General features: G+C 46.6%; 1 protein-coding gene across 1 annotated transcript in view; it reads left to right on the top strand.

The window, feature by feature from the left end:
• LOC119093947 (relaxin receptor 2) overlaps positions 1-18,274 on the top strand; it is a gene marked incomplete in the record, with an annotated part of 147,717 nt that overhangs the window by 104,646 nt on the left and 24,797 nt on the right. The window contains 5 exon segments of the mRNA XM_037216969.1: positions 7,611-7,682; positions 14,656-14,727; positions 15,491-15,562; positions 17,582-17,653; positions 17,881-17,948. Coding sequence (XP_037072864.1) covers positions 7,611-7,682; positions 14,656-14,727; positions 15,491-15,562; positions 17,582-17,653; positions 17,881-17,948 — 356 coding nt within the window.

The following is an 18,274-nucleotide window of genomic DNA, read 5'->3' as shown; positions in this document are numbered from 1 at the left end:
GTGGCGACGTCGTCACGTATGTTCACTTGTTTTTAGTTCCTTATCGGTACGCCGTAAGGCTCTAGAACCTACCGAATCATGTTTCGAGCGTGTCTTTACCTCATTCCCTCACTGAACTGTCCTCGTCAAGTTAGAACGGAGTACCGTGTTGAAATGCATCTATCTGCGGACGATTTCTCGTGGAATGACCCGCAAGGCAGTCTTGGGACATATGATTTGCTTGTCTCTGCCGACATAGTTTAACGTGCTGGTAGTTACATCCATGATTGTAAGCCTTCAACTCCTTGGTGTGTTGTTAGGTTGTCATGTTTCGTTCTTTCAACTCGTTTAGTTGCCGGGAAGCTTGCTTCCGTCAATAACATTTACGTGTGTGGCGCCACAGAACGTAAAGTGTAGTGCTGCGACGAGCACCATTGCCTGTGAGGCGGTGTCAGAGGGACAGGGTTTGCGGCGGAGCACTCCGAAAGTCATGGCGTCAGTCGTCGTGGTCTGAGAGACGGTTTCAGAACGACAGGGTTTGCGGCGGAGCACTCTGAAAGTCATGGCGTCAGTCATCGTGGCCTGAGAGGCGGTTTCAGAACGACAGGGTTTGCGGCGGAGCACTCCGAAAGTCATGGCGCCAGTCGTCGTGGGATAATGGGCTCAGCAATAGGGCCACCAATGGATTGTGCCAAATACCGCGATTTGTTATGTCACCCATAGGATCAGCTAGACATAGTGCATCGAGAGCCTCGTGACAGGCATCAAGAAAACGCTATGATGCCAATTCTAACGAACATTTAATAGTTCAGAATGCCAAGTATCCAGCACTTTATGGTGAAAGGATTCGAGCTGCTGCTTTCGACCAACGCATGGTCTGCTGTCTGTGGTCCAAAAGGCAGTCTGGTGGCTCGGCACGCTGCTGGCACATACATGGATGACATATCAAACAAGTTGCTGCGAGATGAGTTTGAACGCGAATTGTGTTTAGTCACCACGCCACAGAAATTGCAAGCAGCAGCCCTTGACTTCCATAGACTATCAGCTAAATACGGTATGTAGAGGAGAGTGTCATCAACGCTTCATCGGGGATTCCTGAAGCGCCCTGATTATCCCAGGAAGGTCGCATGATCAGCCATGCGCGCGCCTTAGCGCCGGTCGGCACGAGTCTCGCTGGGACGACCTCATATACTCCGCAGATGGTGATCCCGGTAGCGGAGGACTTCCATATGCATGAAGCCTCTCCTCACTACTATCCATTTCTCTTCATTTCGTAGCCTTAAATGGTCAACACTGGTATCCAAATTGAGCCAAAGAAGCGGGGAGTTACATCAGTTTTGACTCGTGATTTCCCAGGCTTATCTCTTTACGGTAATTGCAAGGGCGGATCGGAGGGGGTGGGGGTGGGTTGGATGGGGGACTGAGCCATGCCCCCGCCCGAAGATAACCGATTGGGATGAAATGAGTACGTTTATGGCCTGAAAAGATGTTTTCTTTGACTAAGAGAACTCTGTTTTAGAAGTTCAGGAGAATCGAAATCCAATGAGTTTCTGAAAGTCAGGACAACTTTTGGAATTTTGCCCCAATCTCTTAGACGGGATCCCCATCCTCCGCTCAAGACAGCGTTCTGGCGGCGCCCTGGGATGACTATGAGCTACATGCCTAGATATATCTAGATATTGGTGACTGCTGAAGTGTTATCTGTCCTTAATCCTATCCATTCGATGCAGGCTTAAAGCTACTAAAATGTTGCGCGGCCCTAACTCTTCGGTTTGGTGGCAAGTTACGATTCGATTCAACTAGCTCCGTGAAAACTCGGCAATCCAGGGAATCCCCTGCTGCCAAACAAGGCCTGGAGTCATGGGCTTGTCAGTGTTTGCGGCTTCCTTCTCGAGGGGGGGGGGGGGAGTGGTCGGTTGGGGTGAAGATCTCGCTGGCAGGTGGAGGCGGACCAACGTGACGAGGCCTTCTCAGCGGCCACACATGAGCCCAGGCTACACCGCCGAAAACGGCATAGCGCATGTTTTCTCCAAGGCGATTGTTGAGGTTGGCGAATCTCAAACTGAAGAAGACACGGACCTTCGCAAAGAGGTCCATGGAGGCCAAGCTGCACGATGACTCAAGAGCATCGATGCCTGTGTTCCCCGCTCCCGAACTCGTAGTAAAAAATGTTTCCACACCAATCCCGGGACGCGTGACAGAACAAATTCGGAAACACACTTGAATATACAAGACGCTGTTCCGCGTCAGCAAAGTGGGTCATAAGCACAATCCGTCACCAACTTTGTAGCAAATCTCCCTGATACTACCTCCCACGATGCAGCTCGCTCGACTCTGCATAACCTCCTGTTAGCACGTGCGGACCACCGTCCTTACCATCATGAACTGTTCAAATGAAATGATTTGCTGTTTAATTTGCGTCTTTGCGGCTCATCCATTCAGAGGTTCGTGGAGTGAGCATTTCCCCACCAGGATTTACAGTTTCATCGTTTCTGCGCTGTTTTACAAATATTGGTCACAAAATCGCATACACTGCCAAGCCCTTCACCTATTGCTTTCGCTTTGATCTCACAGATGGCACTGATAGTCTGTCCCTGTGTGGTAGGCTATACCGCCATACAAAACAGGGCGGGCCGTGGGCTCGAAGTTGATTCTGCCGCGAGGAACCAAAACCGCGAACAGAGCAGGACATTCCAATTGCTGGTCGATTGACTCAAGACCGCTGGCTTCAACGTATGGTGTAGATATGGCATACCAAATGCATTCTGTTTTCGTCGAGCAATATGTTTGCACAAAAAAACGTACAAAAATATCAAAAACATGGCCGCACCCAAAACATGGATTGATTAGTGTGTATTATGTTAAGTCGACACAGCTTTAAGACTACATCCTTTTTCAGACTACCATGAATGTTTCTTCTTTCGCGTCAGTACCAGTAAATTTATTCATTCATTTATCGCCGCCCATGCCAAGCCGATAATTTGTGATTCCTCATGCCATGTGGATAATTTGTCATTCTTCTGAAATGCGTTCGCGTATTGTGAAAGGTGACAAGTACCACACGGCGCCTCACCATCTGAGCTCAGCTTGTTTGTGCTCTAGGCACACTGACCAGCTCCCACTACTGATAGCAGTACTGACACCCGCCATATCACTTGCATAACTAACGGTTGCAAGGTTGACATCTGCCGATAGCACTCGTTGAAATCGGATTACCGCCATTTATATCTTGTAGATGTCTGGGCAAGCTCTGCTGATGATGACACGGTCTCAGTCATCAGCAGTATCATCACCAGCGCTGCTCCATAGCATGCACTGACGTGAATTGTAATTATTGAAAAATAACGAGCTCATTAAGCCGCTTCTGAGCCGTGACATCAGCAGCAATGGCGAATGCGCCCAGCTACCGCGGCGGCATGTGTTTCCTTGGGTTCAAGTGGTGCACTCCCTGGCTCAGCGTCGGCGGTTCAGCCTGCTGATGTTAGCGAACATTATGGGCATCAGAACATGAGCCTTGGTTGGATTTCCGAAGTCAGCCTTAGTGTATCCATAACGAAGCATACCGTCGTTTTTCCTCAGCTAACATGAGGCTCTCTAACACATACTGTTGTTACTGTACATGCCGTAGTCAGTAGGCAAATTTTGTGCAGTGGGTAGGTCACGCATACATGTAAACTCCTGCCCACTTTGCAATATAAATTGAACAAAATAGGTACGCTTTTCCAAGGCACTAGCCCTTTTCGAAATTATTGGACATGCCCCTGAGTGCTCAGTAAAACAGTGATACAAGGAATGTGGGAAAACAAATAAATACACACCATTTCTGGACTCTGCCCCTTGGATCCGATTGATTATGGTGCTGTCTCAGCCCCCACCACAACAATCACTACCACAGCTGACCCATCGTCACAGCCAGCACCACAGCTGGTCCACCGTCTCAACTATTGCTACAACCAAGGGCGTAAGAAGTAGGGGGGGGGGGGGGGCTGGTCATTAGCCAAAATGGGCTGAAGTCTAATTTTCTACAGCACCAATCAAATACACGGTGTTACGCATTGAAACATACTGTGAAATGTCTCGACACGGCCACTTGATACCAAGTTTTTCCATCCTTGTTTGGAAAATGCGACGAGCCAGGTGGTGTCCAACCCCATTTGTTGCTGTTTCCCGAACCCACCGCTTCTGCCAGTCTCCGCCGGCCGAGAGCGTCGCTCTGACAGCCCCGCCACTGGGACGGCTACGTCGGCTGTGCCAGCACGATCCACTCATCGCCAGATGAATGACAACCGGTGTGGTTCGAAAGCAACTTAAGATTTGAAAGCTTACGGTTTCCGAGCCAGGTTGAAATGCGTGTCTTCTGTAATACAGACCGTAACCGAATTAAGCCTTTCATTGTGTTCCGTCTTTCAATTCTGTTTAAGTGCATTTCGATCTACAGTAACAGACTGTTCTTTGGCGATTGGAGAGGCTTTTTGATCGTTGCAGCCCCGCCGTCCCCGCCCGTTGTATTTATGCAGATGAGTGATGTTTAGTACAGCGTGATAATCGCAGGTACTTGTAGTCAGAAATGCAACTCACAGTTTAACCAACCCGATTATGGGTTGTACAATAAGTAATATGATAAAGCAATAAAATGTTTGTTGAATTTTATGCTGCTCACAGTGAGCTCACTCAATAATGAAACATTCCTTTCGCATAAGATATTTGGTTTGCGTTGTCCGAATACTTCCATTTATATCTCAGGTAACAGAGATGAAAAATAGCGAAATGATGTTTGTTTCTGACCGGGTGAACTTTGATGAACAGGTAAAAGAGATGACAAATGGTGAATGTTCAGCCTTGAATTAGTGACCTTTGGTGAACAGTGTTTAGAAGAGCCTAGTTTCACCAGTGGAACGGTTGTTTCAACATCAGAAGGGGAAACGAACTTAGTTCAGCGAAACTTTTGTCAGAAATCGATCCATGGCTAGGTTGTCAAAAAATGGTTGCATGATACATCTGTCACTGAAGCCACATCCACGTTACTTTCTGTGCTAATGAGATTCACGGCAGTGATAGCGTGGCTTATTTTGATCGTTTCTTTTTTGGCTGTTTGCACTGGTTGTAAGTGGTGTGCGAGGTTTTGCATGTTGGGCTGCTCTGCGACGGTGGGCGAACAATATCACCAAGCTGTAAAGCGGCCAAGCAATTTGCTGCATCAAATCTGGAGAAGCTGAATAATAATGGTCATTGCTATAGTTACAAGTGGTTGGAAATGCGAAACGCTTGGAGGCAAGCGACGTGGGAACAAATCTATTTTTTAGGGATTAGATGAGTTTCATGACGAGATCAAAGTTCCTATGCTGACTTATCGACCTTCTTTGTATCAGGAGTTTCTAGATAAACGAAGCTAGGAAGCGTGCATTGAGTTATATGGCATCGTATCGTATCGATGTTGTTTTCTTGAGGACCACAATTATCAGCATTGCGCGCAAAATGACTCCGACCCTCGGCGCGCCTTTCAGCCCCAATCGCCATCGTCATAACTGACAACGTAAGAACTCGGAATCTCATAATGCCCAAAAACCAGGAGCTCAAGGTCTTTATGTGTATACTGAGTTTGATAAGCCGCCAATTTATGCCCATGGATAGCAACCTATGCAATGATAGATCACAAATTGATGTCGCTGTGCAGCAAGTGAGGCAATTTGCTGGAAAACGTCATCTGAAAACAAACTGAAAATGCCATCAGATGTGCCTGAGTTGAATTCTCGAAAGATTATTTCCATAGTTCCGTTACTTTTGTTTTCATGAGTCACTAGAGATGGTAGTCGCTAAAAACAGAACACAAACAACTTCGCTGAAAGCCTACCTTTAAGAAAATGCGTCTCTGCCTTGGCAAATAGTTACTTTTCAAGAGGAAATTGCAGTTATGTGCGGGCTTAATAATGTATTCTGTATGTACTAAATGTTCTGATCTGGAACAGCCAATGATGGTTCATACCAAAATGTGCTAAAGCAAACCTTCCACGTTTGAAGATATGGGAGCAAGCATCAAATATGATTGAATAAGCTCATTTATGACTTTTGGTGTACTTGAGGTGGGAAAAGCAATCTCTCTCTAGACAGCACAATTTCTCTAGTTAGTACATGTGCTCCTCGATACGTTGCTATTTGATTGCGTCATCGCTCCTTGTACAAGGTGGATTGAGAGCCAATTGACGGTCGTTATCTTTAGAAATCGTGTTTGCGAGCGCCAGATATCGACTCGACTCGAGAAGTATATCTTTCTACTCTTTGATCACCTCATGGCTAATGGTTCGACAAGATTGTTATGATGGTATTATGATTCATGGATGCACGGGTGACATTGAGATAATCTCCCCAAAATTGCCTTTACATCTTGACGGGTGTTCAGCTCAGAAATTACAGCGGTTTAGGCCTTGAGAAGGGCAGGACTGTGAGCCGCACCAAATAATGTTCAAGGTGACTAGTTTAGTTGAAACCCGATACAAATGCGGAACATTCGCTTGATGTATTCAGTCCATCAACGTCAGTGATAACGTAAGTGCTATATGCAAAACTATGTTAAACACTTGCGCCTCAGTGTTTACTATGGGAAACGACTGCTCAGATACACGCTAAGGTGAACCCGCGCCCTGATGTCTGGCTAAATACCCGTCGCTCCGGTGCATGGTCAATTTGACCCCCCGGAATCCCAGAAGCTAGGAAAGCTAGAGACACCAAATTCAGAGTGTCTTGGCCTGTATGTGAACCCACTTGTGTCAAAATTTGAGGGCCCTAGGCCATGACTTTCAGGTCAGATAGGACCAAGGAAGGTCAAAGTCCAGATTGATGTCCAAAGTGGCCCCAGAACCTAGACGCCTGTTCTAACCAAAATATCACTGGTGCTTACTTAAGTGCAATAACCTTGTTTGACCTTTCACAGGTCATGGTGACCAAAATTGTACAAGACTCTTTTGAGTTTTGCACTCTAATAAGGGTCATAGAGCACGCTAGGGAGTATGCTCCTAAAAACAAGACGTCGACTTGGGCCATTTTAGATCACTGAACTATTCCGACCTTTAAGAAGTCCATAAATATGTGTAATGCGGTTCCTGTTATCAATAAAATATAAATGAGCACCAGAAACTACCACATACAGCAAGCTTTAGATTTATAAAGCAGGTTGGTCTTGGCTTTTGGTTGACTTTTATGCGTGACCCTAGGTCAATGGAGTATGTTTATTCAAGTGTTGTGTTGCATACGAAATTATCTCAAAGTTGTGGACTTCGTCTAACAGTCTATTGTTTGATGATATTGAACAATTCCCTAGAACTTGTCTTCAGTGAATCCGTGGCCTGACTTTAACCTGCCATAGGTCAGCGATCTGACTAGGTACATCTAATTAATTGACAACCAACGATTGGCCATCAAATTGTCTACAGATCTTTTAAATTTGACGCGCCTGTGCCGTGCCATTTGGAAATCATTCCGGAAAAATATTCGGGGGGGGGGGGGGCAAACTGACCCCGCCCACCCGAACGCGTGTTAAGTAATGGTGAGGCCAGATGCAGCTTTCAATCTGTTTCTGTTGGACCGTTTTACGTCCGTCTCGTGTTAACATGACTAACTGTGCTACTCGCGGGCAGGTACCTGCAGGGTAACCGCATCGATAGAATTGCCGATGACGCCTTCCATGGTCTAGCAGAACTCGAAGAACTGTGAGTATATTTGGCCACTGCCTACGGCTGTGCTGTGGAGCCATGTTTCGTTTTAACACCCGTTCGGTCGCTGTTTCTTTGTTGTGTAAATGGTTTACCATAAGCCGACGGAAAATTTTCGAATCGTATGGTGTTTGGAATCCAGGTGGCCACATCCAAGTGTGTATAAAGATGTTTACAACCGTAGCCTGCAGCCCCAAAAATGTTCAGGTTATATGAATTTGAAGAAATTGGTGCAAGGCGAATTTCATTCACAACATACTCCGCGTATATCCCAACAGACTATGACACAAAGACGTGAGAAAGGTGTTGCTCGGGGACCGTTGCACACATCTTTTGTGCAGCGTGCACCGACTGCGATCAATCGTGGTGGATACAATATTTCGCGGTCGCGTTTGACCAATCCTCAAAGCTACGCAGTCAGTGTACGAGGAGATGGCGATCGCTTCCATCGTTCAAATGAATGATGATTACGGGAGGCGGTAGCCGAGCGGTTGGCTTTAACCATTCGTAAAACACGACTGCAAAAAGGTAGCGCGGCAACGCCGGTCCCGTGCAGAACATTAAGATGGTGAGTGTTGAAAGGACGTGATTGGGCAGAGTGTGACATCATGTGCAACAGGACGTCACGGGGCTCAATTTTTTTGTGTTGAAACAACATCGTCTCGACTTTTTGGACGACAGCTGCCATCAGTGCTGTTATTTTGCTTACAACGTTCGATCGCTACTGCTCCGGTCTTACCAGGTGCCACTGGTTCTGAGAAGAACCTCAGGGTATTTGACGATGGTTGTGCACACGCCGCAGTCTCGTGTGAGTAAAGGCAGCCGCCGTCCCAATTAAGTGGTTTAGTTGCGCATCGTAAGTGAAGACTCGGACCGGCAGCGGTAGTGGACTCAAACTAGTTCAAAAGCAGCCGGAAACATTTCTGTGGGAAATCTGACATGGCCGCGCGTATGAAATGCAATTCGATACAATCACAGCGTCGCACGTTGATGAAGGGAAGGTGGAAGCGTCTTCAGACACCTAATCACAACTTACATACCGAGAACACCGCAGCGTGTTGGTCGAGCATGTGTCGGATAAGTAGGCTGTTTTTCGCCTCCGTCTTGAATCACATCGGCGACACCAAAGAAGCCTAACATCCGATATCGTACGGATCACTTTCTTACACGTTATTTCACGTTACTTCTCCGGTCGTTGTCAGATGTTGCTGGTTTTGGGAACCTTACATCCGATGTCGCACGGATTACTTTATAAGTAAACGTGCAACATCGAATATATTCGATTGTTTCACGTTATCCCACCGGTCGTTTGTGAACATTATATATATATATATATATATATATATATATATATATATATATATGTATAGTGTGTGTGTGTGTGTGTGTGTGTGTGTGTGTGTGTGTGTGTGTGTGTGTGTGTGTGTGTGTGGTGTGTGTGTGTGTGTGTGTGTGTGTGTGTGTGGTGTGTGTGTGTGTGTGTGTGTGTGTGGTGTGTGTGTGTGTGTGTGTGTGTGTGTGTGGTGTGTGTGTGTGTGTGTGTGTGTGTGTGTGTGTGTGTGTGTGGTGTGTGTGTGTGTGTGTGTGTGTGTGTGGTGTGTGTGTGTGTGTGTGTGTGTGTGTGGTGTGTGTGTGTGTGTGTGTGTGTGTGTGTGTGTGTGTGTTGTGTGTGTGTGTGTGTGTGTGTGGTGGTGTGTGTGTGTGTTGTGTGTGTGTGTGTGTGTGTGTGTGTTGTGTGTGTGTGTGTGTGTGTGTGTGGTGTGTGTTGTGTGTGTGTCGGCTGTGGCGGAAAGAAAATACTGCATTAACCATGTAACACATTACAGTGTTTTAACACGATTTAAAGTCAGAACAGGACAAATTTCTGGTTGGCGCTCCGAAATCTACGTTCTGCGAAGCCCGCCATCTTGCAGATTACTGGTTTATGTCTCGGGGCCATTGGAGACCGGTGGTGTAGTGCTTAATGGGAGTAAGCCCCCTTTTTGTAGTTTTCACTTGTGGTTAGATCAGGCGCTTGCGACTTGATTATTGGTGCCGGTTTTCTCGAAATTCTCCCGAAAAGCTCAGAATTTCTATTTTAAGTAACCGCTCCTGGGGAGATATCTCATTAGACACGCCGCTCACCACTTTGAAAGTAATACATTTCATTTGCCTTGCTTTTCCAAAGTGTGTATTCTGTTATTTGTGTAACACACTGAGTTGTGAAAATCTTTGCACCATAAGTGCTGCGCAGCTTGAAAAATTCCGTTTAGACACAAATATATCCGAAAATGAAGCTGTAGTCCCGCGAATGCCACGAACGTTATGCCGTGGGCTTGATTTCTCCCCCATAGCGTTCACTCTAGCGGCTCTCTTCGAAGCGTGCGTTGGCTTTGGGAAGTGAAATATCACATGGCTTATGGAGATGTGTTAGCTTAAACTTTAATCAGCGCGCTTGCCGGGAACTGGCTCCTGCCACCGGCGGTGCCAATCACAAACGTTCGTTTGTGCTGTGCTGACGTCATTCGGTATCAGCTGACAGCGGCCCCCGGCAGGTTCTGCCGTCGTTGCCGTTGTCATGGCGACGGCTGTCGCGACTGCAAGGGGGGAACGTAGTAATGCTTTAAGCGTTAACAAGGTAATTTGCATTAGAGAACTATCAAAAGTTATATCCTTATGATGTATTCATGGTGCTGCAACGGCAATACCTATTGTTATTATTAAACTAAACGGTCCTGAGGTTTCATTAGAGTATGCTTTTGGAATATACCCCAAAGGTGGGACACTCCCTTTAAGCTGTGCATCTGGGAACCCAAAAGTAGGGATGACCGTTAGGAGTGAAAATGGTGTTCTGAGGGAATGACTACGGATTTTCATGGATAGGCAGGATTGTATAGATCTTTGTAAGTTTGAGGAGTTTGAGAAAGGAGGAGGAGATAAGTGTCAACTGAGCGCGCGAAGCCGAAGCGTGAGGTTTTAGCCATATTCGAAAAGCTCACAAACATTAAGGTTAGACAGGACAGGAGTGAGGAGGGTAGACTAGATACAGGGCACATGGTGCAGGTTAGGCAGGAGAGACTTATAGAGAATAGACCAAATGTAGGTCAGAATGGTAGCAGGGAGGGGCACTCCATTCCCAAGGATGAAATATGACAGATAGGGCAGAAAAATGATAAATGTCCTTACAAGTAAATCTAGGAAGTGCAGCTGTGCCTGGTAGGAGTTTTGATGCAGTACAGGATGATCCCAGTAGTGAAGTCCAAGTAACGGTGATGATGAAGCAGGGGTTGTAATAGTGCAGGACTCCCGAGTTGCACATCTCCATAGGGTTTTCCGTAAGGGGAGGGAAGGGAGAGGATGTCTAACTAAGCCTGGCGCCAAGACCAAGGACCTAATGCCAGTAGTAGCGCAGGTCACTAGTGAAAGCTAGGCCAGTGCAGTGATTACGCAGGTCGGAGTCCATAACATAGTGCAGGAAATAGTGAGGGGGTGATTAAGGATTATGGGACCCTTTTGACCACTCCTCAGCATAGCCAAGTTAGGAAGATAGTAAAAGGCATTCTTCCCAAAATTGGAGCACCTCCTGTGGGGAGCCCCAGGAGCCTGGCGGCCAACGCTAGAAGAGAGAAACTGCGATAAGCTAGGCTTCACCTTTGTAGACAAGTGGGACAGGTTTTTTATTGTAGAGAGCTATATCAGGGGGATGGACTCCACTCCTTTGAAAAGGGTGTACGCGTCCTGAGTAGCGTGTGCGAGCGTGTCCTTGAGGAAAATTGACTTCCGGGGATGGGAGGGTGGACATAGAACACCTAGGCAACGCAAATTCAAAATTTTTGAACGGTGAGCCAAAAACAAGTGAAGGGAAGCTTAAGTGCTTCCATGCATATGCAAGAATTATCAGAAAGAAGATTGGTGAGTTCCATGCTCATATGTTTGAAGAAAAATTAAATCTGGTACCTATTACTGAATCTTGGATGAGTGAGCAGCTTTTTGGGGGAAAGTGTACGTGAATTTGAAGATCCGGTTACGATATGTTAACAGGAGAATTGTAGCTGCTCTTAGTTTTCTCCAGTTCTACAAAGAAGACTAAACGTGACCTCCCGGAAAATAGGCAAAATCTGACTGAAGGGGTACTTATAGATTTGAGGGAAACCGATGGTATAGTAAGGGATAGCTTAAATGAAATCAACGTAAATAAGCGGGCTGAATCTGACCAGATGTTTGATAGTGTTGAATGAATGTGCTAGTGCTTTAGCTGATCCTTTTATGTTAATATTAGTGTCATTAAGGCTCGCATTTAATCGTTCTTAAAAAGGCATCAGTTGATGAATAGTAGTCAACGTGTTTTTCTTTTTAGTAGGTCCTGTTTGATAAATCTTCTGAAGGTTATGGAGCATGTTTCTAGTCCGATAGATGAAGGCAATAGTTAAGAGGCTATCTATCTAGATTTTGGTTGGGCATTTGATGCATTGCCACAACAACGTCTTCTATACCAGTTAAAACTGCATGGCATTGAGAGGAAAATTATTGGCTGTGTAAGGGCTTGGGTGCTAGATAGGAAACAAAGAGTAGTGCTCGATGGTACAAAATATCATTGAGCGCTAGTGCAGAGTGGAGCTCTGCATGTGGCAGTGTTGGGCTCTCTGCTCTTTATTATTTTTTGTGAATGATATTGAGATAGGATTAGGGAGTGAGATGCTAAAATTTGCTGACGACATTAAAGTTGTAGGGGTGTCGAAAAATGCTGGTCAGTTGAACCAGATTCGACTTGATCTAAATAAACAGGTGAACTGGGCTGTTCTGGGCAGATTTCATTCGATTATGATAAGGGCAGGGTAACGCATTTGGCGAGTTTTAGTAGTGAGGGAACAAGTGTGCAAAATGGGAGGCCGAGAGTAAGATAATATCAAGGAAGAAGAAGACTTAGGGGTAGCAATGTCTGGAGATTTAAAGGGTGAAAAGCAATGGGGCTGCTAGGGGCAAGGCAGCCTCGGACGCTGAGACTTATGACAATGAATGCTCGTTGTAAGAGAAGGGATGTTGTCAAAATGTTGTTCTTAGCTTATGTCAAACCATACTTAAAGTATACTGTACAGGTTTGGTCCCCATGCTTCCAAAAAGATAAAGATAGACTGGTAAGAGCACAGCGAAAAGCAACTAGGATGATAGATGGGACTAGTGACATAGGATATAAGGATAGGCTTAGGGCCTTTGGATTGGTATTCATTAAAATATCGTAGACTTAGAAGGGATCTGATAGAGGTTATGAAGGGGATAAACAAGGTAGATCTAAATGGGGTACTGGAACTTAGGCCGAGACATAGAGGAAACCAGTTTCATTTAGCAAAAGGTCGGAGTAGAACTCTGAAGAGGCAGATGGCATTAGTCAAAGAGTAGCGAACCATTGGAATAGGCTGACAGGCTAGGTTGCAGGACATCCGTCTCTAGCAATATTCAAAAACCGTTTGAACAAGTTCTATCGGCCTAAATATCTCATTTATAGCTAAATTTATGTAGATCAGGTGATTAGTTTGGAGGATGTGTAGGGAACCTGAGGAAGGCCAACATCAATGGGCCATTGTGGCTCCATGTTGGTGGGATATCTTTATGTCTTTATGTCTTTATGTTTCGTTGAGTTCGCGGGTTCTTAGTCTCAAATTCGCCTATCTTTTTGCCTTCGTAGCATTTATAACGCAAACATTTTGGCAAGTTAGTGTGCTGTGAACACACACTTTGGCAAAAGCAAGGCCATTGAAATACATTACTTTCATAGTGGTGGACAGGGAGTCCAATGAGATTTCTCCCCCAGGAGTGGCTACCTCGAATCTAAATTCTGAGCTATCTCGAAGGATTTCGGGATAACCGGCATGACTCATCAAACCGTACCCATCTGACGTAACCATAAGCGAGAAGTACAAAAAGTTGTCACGTTCCCCTAAACCCGCTAAGTGGATTTGGACTGCTGACTGATCGGGCCGGCCGCACAGCCGGCCTTGTCCAGTTTTCCAAGCCCGTTCCAATGTGTCGCGCATGCGTCTCTGCGCCGATGTGCCGTACTTATGCTCCGCGCGGGATGTACTGCGGTGTTTGATGGCAAGGCTTGTGCCGCCTGGCTCCTGGAACGTACCCTGCCTCACCAGAAACTAGTGCTGACGGCCAGGTCTCGCTCCTCTGAGTCGAAATCTGATTCAACTATGATCAGAAACGTATGCTGTGAAGGCAGCCTTAGGCACATTTTGCTCACTCACGCACGTTCTGGAGCGGCGTGTCGAGAGCTGCTCGATGAAACGTGACAAGCATACTGACATGCAGACAATGAAAGAGCTGTCTACATTTGTGCCGCATCTCAAAAACCCATATATAATAATAACCGTTATTTAAAGTTAAAAGTAATAGTAGCCATTATGTTCTCACCAAGCATACTCGTACCGCACGCTCGGAAAGGGTTTCCTGTGGCTCAAGTCATCCCTTCATTTCAAGTAGCGCATCGGGGATCACTGAGACCAAGCTCCCCGCCTCCACGGAACGTGCGAGCCATGCTGAAATCGGCGCTCAGGCCTGTCGTCCTAGGACTGGGCCGTCCGCGCCCAGGGGAGAGGATCGGATGATACTGAAATCAGTGCCGCTCACAGATGTCGGCCGCTGGCCCCCCCGACTGTCACGCGGTGCTGAGTGTGACGGGGCCCCGCGGTCGGGGGGGGGGGGGGGGGGCTCGGCAGCTTAGCAGTAGTGGCGCGGTGAAAGATGGCGGCCCCGAGGCGTACTAGTGGGCGTGATTCGATGTTGGCTGAATGGGTTATGGGCTGCTAAGCGAAGAGCTGCTACGGTTTTGCCATCAATGAGGTTTGGCACTTGTCGGCCTGACGCCGATAAGCAGCACAAAAGAACTAACAAGAACGACACGGGAAAACGTTTTTGGGTGAACTGGCGCGTGGCTGCGTGCGTGTATGCGAGAATGTGTACGCGACTTTGAGCCGTGACCCGTGCGCAGGTACCTCAACAACAACCGCCTGACAGTGCTCGGCCGCGCCTGGTTCACCAGCCTGCACCGCCTGACCGTGCTGTAAGTGGGCGGATATCGCCGCTGCCGCCTCGCGGGGCCGGCGGCTTTGTCGCGCCGCCCAGCGCTTGCGGCCACCCGTGCGTGAACGAGACGGCGCAAGACTGAGCGCGCCTGCTCGGACCCTGGGCGGGGGTACCGGCCGGCTGGAGGACGCACGAGAGCCGACGCACCGGCGGGCCGCGATTGTATGACCTCGCACCAGCAGGTTATGGGATTCCTCGGCCTGCGACGTGAGAGAAGCTGGTGAAGGTGTTGTTGGTTGGTGTGATGCGACCACCCAGCTGCAGATGATTGATATACTGGCTGGACTGGCGGTAGCTATTTGTCATGTCAGCTAGCTGAAATTGCTCTCTCTCTCTCGCTCTCTCTCTCTGATATTTTGTGGGTCACATGTCATCACGTCTCGTTGTTAGCAATGATGAAACAGCAGTACGATGGTTTTCTGAATCATGTCAAGTGCTTGAAGCTCACTCCTTTTGGGCGGAACAGTGCGCTTCAGGACGAGATTGTTGTTTGTGAAGACGTCAGGTCTGGCAGAAGTTCGGTACGTGCCTTGCCTGATTGTGTGGCTACTGGGTTTCAGGGCGTCTTATTTCATCGGATGAAGTTGTTTGAAGGTGGGGCCCAGCTTTCCCACAACAGAGGAGTTATCTTTGCTTGGATGTGTAACACGGCCTCCTAACAACAAAAGAGCAAGTCAAATGTATGATGCAATGTTTCGAAGGATGCATGCCAATTCACTTTATGCGGCAATGTGTTTCAGACACATTGGATTCAACCAATTCACACAGCTTCCTGTGGATGGTTTCTACGATTTGAAAGCACTCTACAGTCTGTAAGTTTGCAAATGTTCATGTGCAGAACCGTCCATATCAGTAATACCAACCCTGCGCTTAGGACTCGTTACACTTTATTAGCATAGTGCTTAGTTGAGATGGGATAAGAGGTGTCAATATGTGGCGTGTTTGGTGAGGCAATGCATAAGGCTCTAAGCTTGTATACGAGCTCACACATTCTCGTATGATAAGCTCATGACGTGTTCGTATATCTACCAAAGAGAACTGCAGGATGGAATAGTATTCCAAATTTATGCTCTTAGGTACACCCATGCCTCCCAGTATAATTAATCCGCATAGATAAGACAGTAGTGTCAGCCTTATTCCTCGGGAAAAAAAACAGGAGAATGGAGGCATCGTTTGGTTGATATTTCGGCAACACGCCTTTTTAAAACAAAAGCAGAAGTGCATTCAAAATTGCCTGCCAATGATCCTACTCAATTTTTTCAGGCTATTTTTTGAAACAGCAAGCCAATATTTTTACAGAACACCAACGTTCAGGGAGTTTAACCAAGAGCGAATGCCAGCCATTACCAAGATACGGTGCCTATTTAAGAATTAAAATGCACGGACATGCGTGTACACGCAAACAAATTCAAGCAAATAGGTATCACGCATCACGTTTCATTCAGGCATACAAGCGAGTTGAAGTAGGTATGCATCACACATCGCGTATCAGTTATACACGCGAACGATTTGAATTGAACAGGACCCGCACATCACGCGCCAGGCATCACTTACACATGTAAACGATTTTAAGCTAGCTCAAAATCGCTAGGTTTAGGCTAATAGCTAGATAATGGCTAAACTTAAGCTAGCTTAAAATCGTTTACATGTCTAAGTGATGCCTGACGCGTGATGTGCGATGCATATTCAATTGAAATCGTTTGCATGTATAATTGGTGCGCGATGTGTTATGCCTGTGCACTTCAACTCGCATGTTTGAATAAAACGTGATGCGTAATGCCTATTTGCTTAAACTCGTTTGCATACACACGTATGTCCGCGCATTTTAATTCTGAGATAGGCACTGTATCTTGGCATTGGCTGGCAATTGCTCTTTGTTTAATCCCCTGAATGTTGGTGTCCTGTAAAAACTGTGGCTTGCTGTTTCAAAAAGTAACCTGAGAAATCGAGTAGGATCATTGGCAGGCGATTTTTGATTCACTTCTGCTTTTGTTTCGATAAAAGCATGTTGCCGAAATATCAACTAAACTATATCTCCATTCTCCCGGTTTCTTCCGAGGAATAAGGCTAATTCGACTGTCTTATCTATGTGAATAACGTTCCTTCGCTAGTGCACTGAACAGCTTACATCATTTAAGTCTTTTTTGCCTCCCAGTATAAGTTAATCTGGTTACCGTTTTGTCTTTTGAATGACGCTTGTCGTGGTCTTTGAATCGAATTTGCGGAATGCGGTCAATGCCGCCACTCCTCAGATCGGGACTGTGATAAAAACATCATTTAATCAACTGAGCCTGCGCGACAGATTTCCTTTTAGCGTTTCTGCTGCGGTCTAATGAAGATTTCATTTGATAGCTCGACAGGTAAATCTATTAGCGCTAAGTTTTTGCCGTTAAAAGCTTTAGCGGTGCGGAAGTCGATACGGTTGTCAAAAACTATACGTACGGTATCCGAAACAAGCAGAGGCTGACGACGTTCATCGTCAGAAAAACGTGTATGGACGTGGACGGACGTGGACGTGTATGGACGTGTATGGACGTGTATGAACGTGGACGTGTATGGACGTGTATGGACGTGGACGGACGTGGACGTGTATGGACGTGGACGGACGTGGACGTGTATGGACGTGTATGGACGTGTACGGACGTGTATGGAAGTGGACGGACGTGGACGTGTACGGACGTGTATGGACGTATCGTACCTGGAAGCCTGCAAATCAGCACGCTTCGCAACTTATGGCCGGCGTCTCAAGGAAGTGCAAAACTTCTCTGTGTTCACATAACCAGGGTTATCGATAACGACCAAAGGGAAAAGACGCTTTATTTCTGTTTCAGTGACTTAAGTGGTCTCAACATTGAGAACATCACGGAAGACATGTGGGCGCCACTTCAAGGACTAGACGCTATGTACGTTCTTTTTCATGCATTAAATGTGCACGTCAGAACTTTCTATGAACTCCTTGGCTGACTGTCGGTTAAGATTTGCTGTATCCAGTATAGCCGTTCTTGATCCGCTTAACAGCTGCAGTGTTGTTACCCCTTTTCGTCATGTTCAGTCTCAACGCCTCCTCGTAAAGCATTACCACCATTGACTCATGAACTCGGCTTTTCTAAACCGGCGGGTTTTCTTTCAGAAAGTTTTCTCGGTTCTCGTATTGCGCATACACTCCAAGGGTGTCCTTCTGCGAGCCGAGATCAGACGGTACGTCTCGTCGGCCATTTTTGCTGATGTGACTTGCAGCACTGACTGTGTGTTGAATGAACCCACCGATTTCAGTGAACTTCTGAAAGCTCCTGCTTTACTTCTTTTCAATTAGTTTTAAGCATGCTGAACTGTCTTCTGCCAGGATCACTAAGAATTATTTTGCCTAGAACTACGTTGTTTTTCAGGGTATTTCAGGTAAGCTTTTTACAGCGCACACACACCTGACGCATTTGCCCGAGTATTTATTCCACCGCACTGCCTGAGCTGCAAATTGGTGTGGGTGTGTGCAGGTATGGCTTTCTTTCCCCTCGAATCCACCGTCG

The sequence above is a fragment of the Pollicipes pollicipes genome, unplaced genomic scaffold, assembly GCF_011947565.3.
Source record: "Pollicipes pollicipes isolate AB1234 unplaced genomic scaffold, Ppol_2.1 Scaffold_4002;HRSCAF=4701_pilon_pilon_pilon, whole genome shotgun sequence".
Lineage (NCBI taxonomy): Eukaryota > Metazoa > Arthropoda > Thecostraca > Pollicipedomorpha > Pollicipedidae > Pollicipes > Pollicipes pollicipes.
This window is presented reverse-complemented; position numbering and strand designations above follow the sequence as displayed.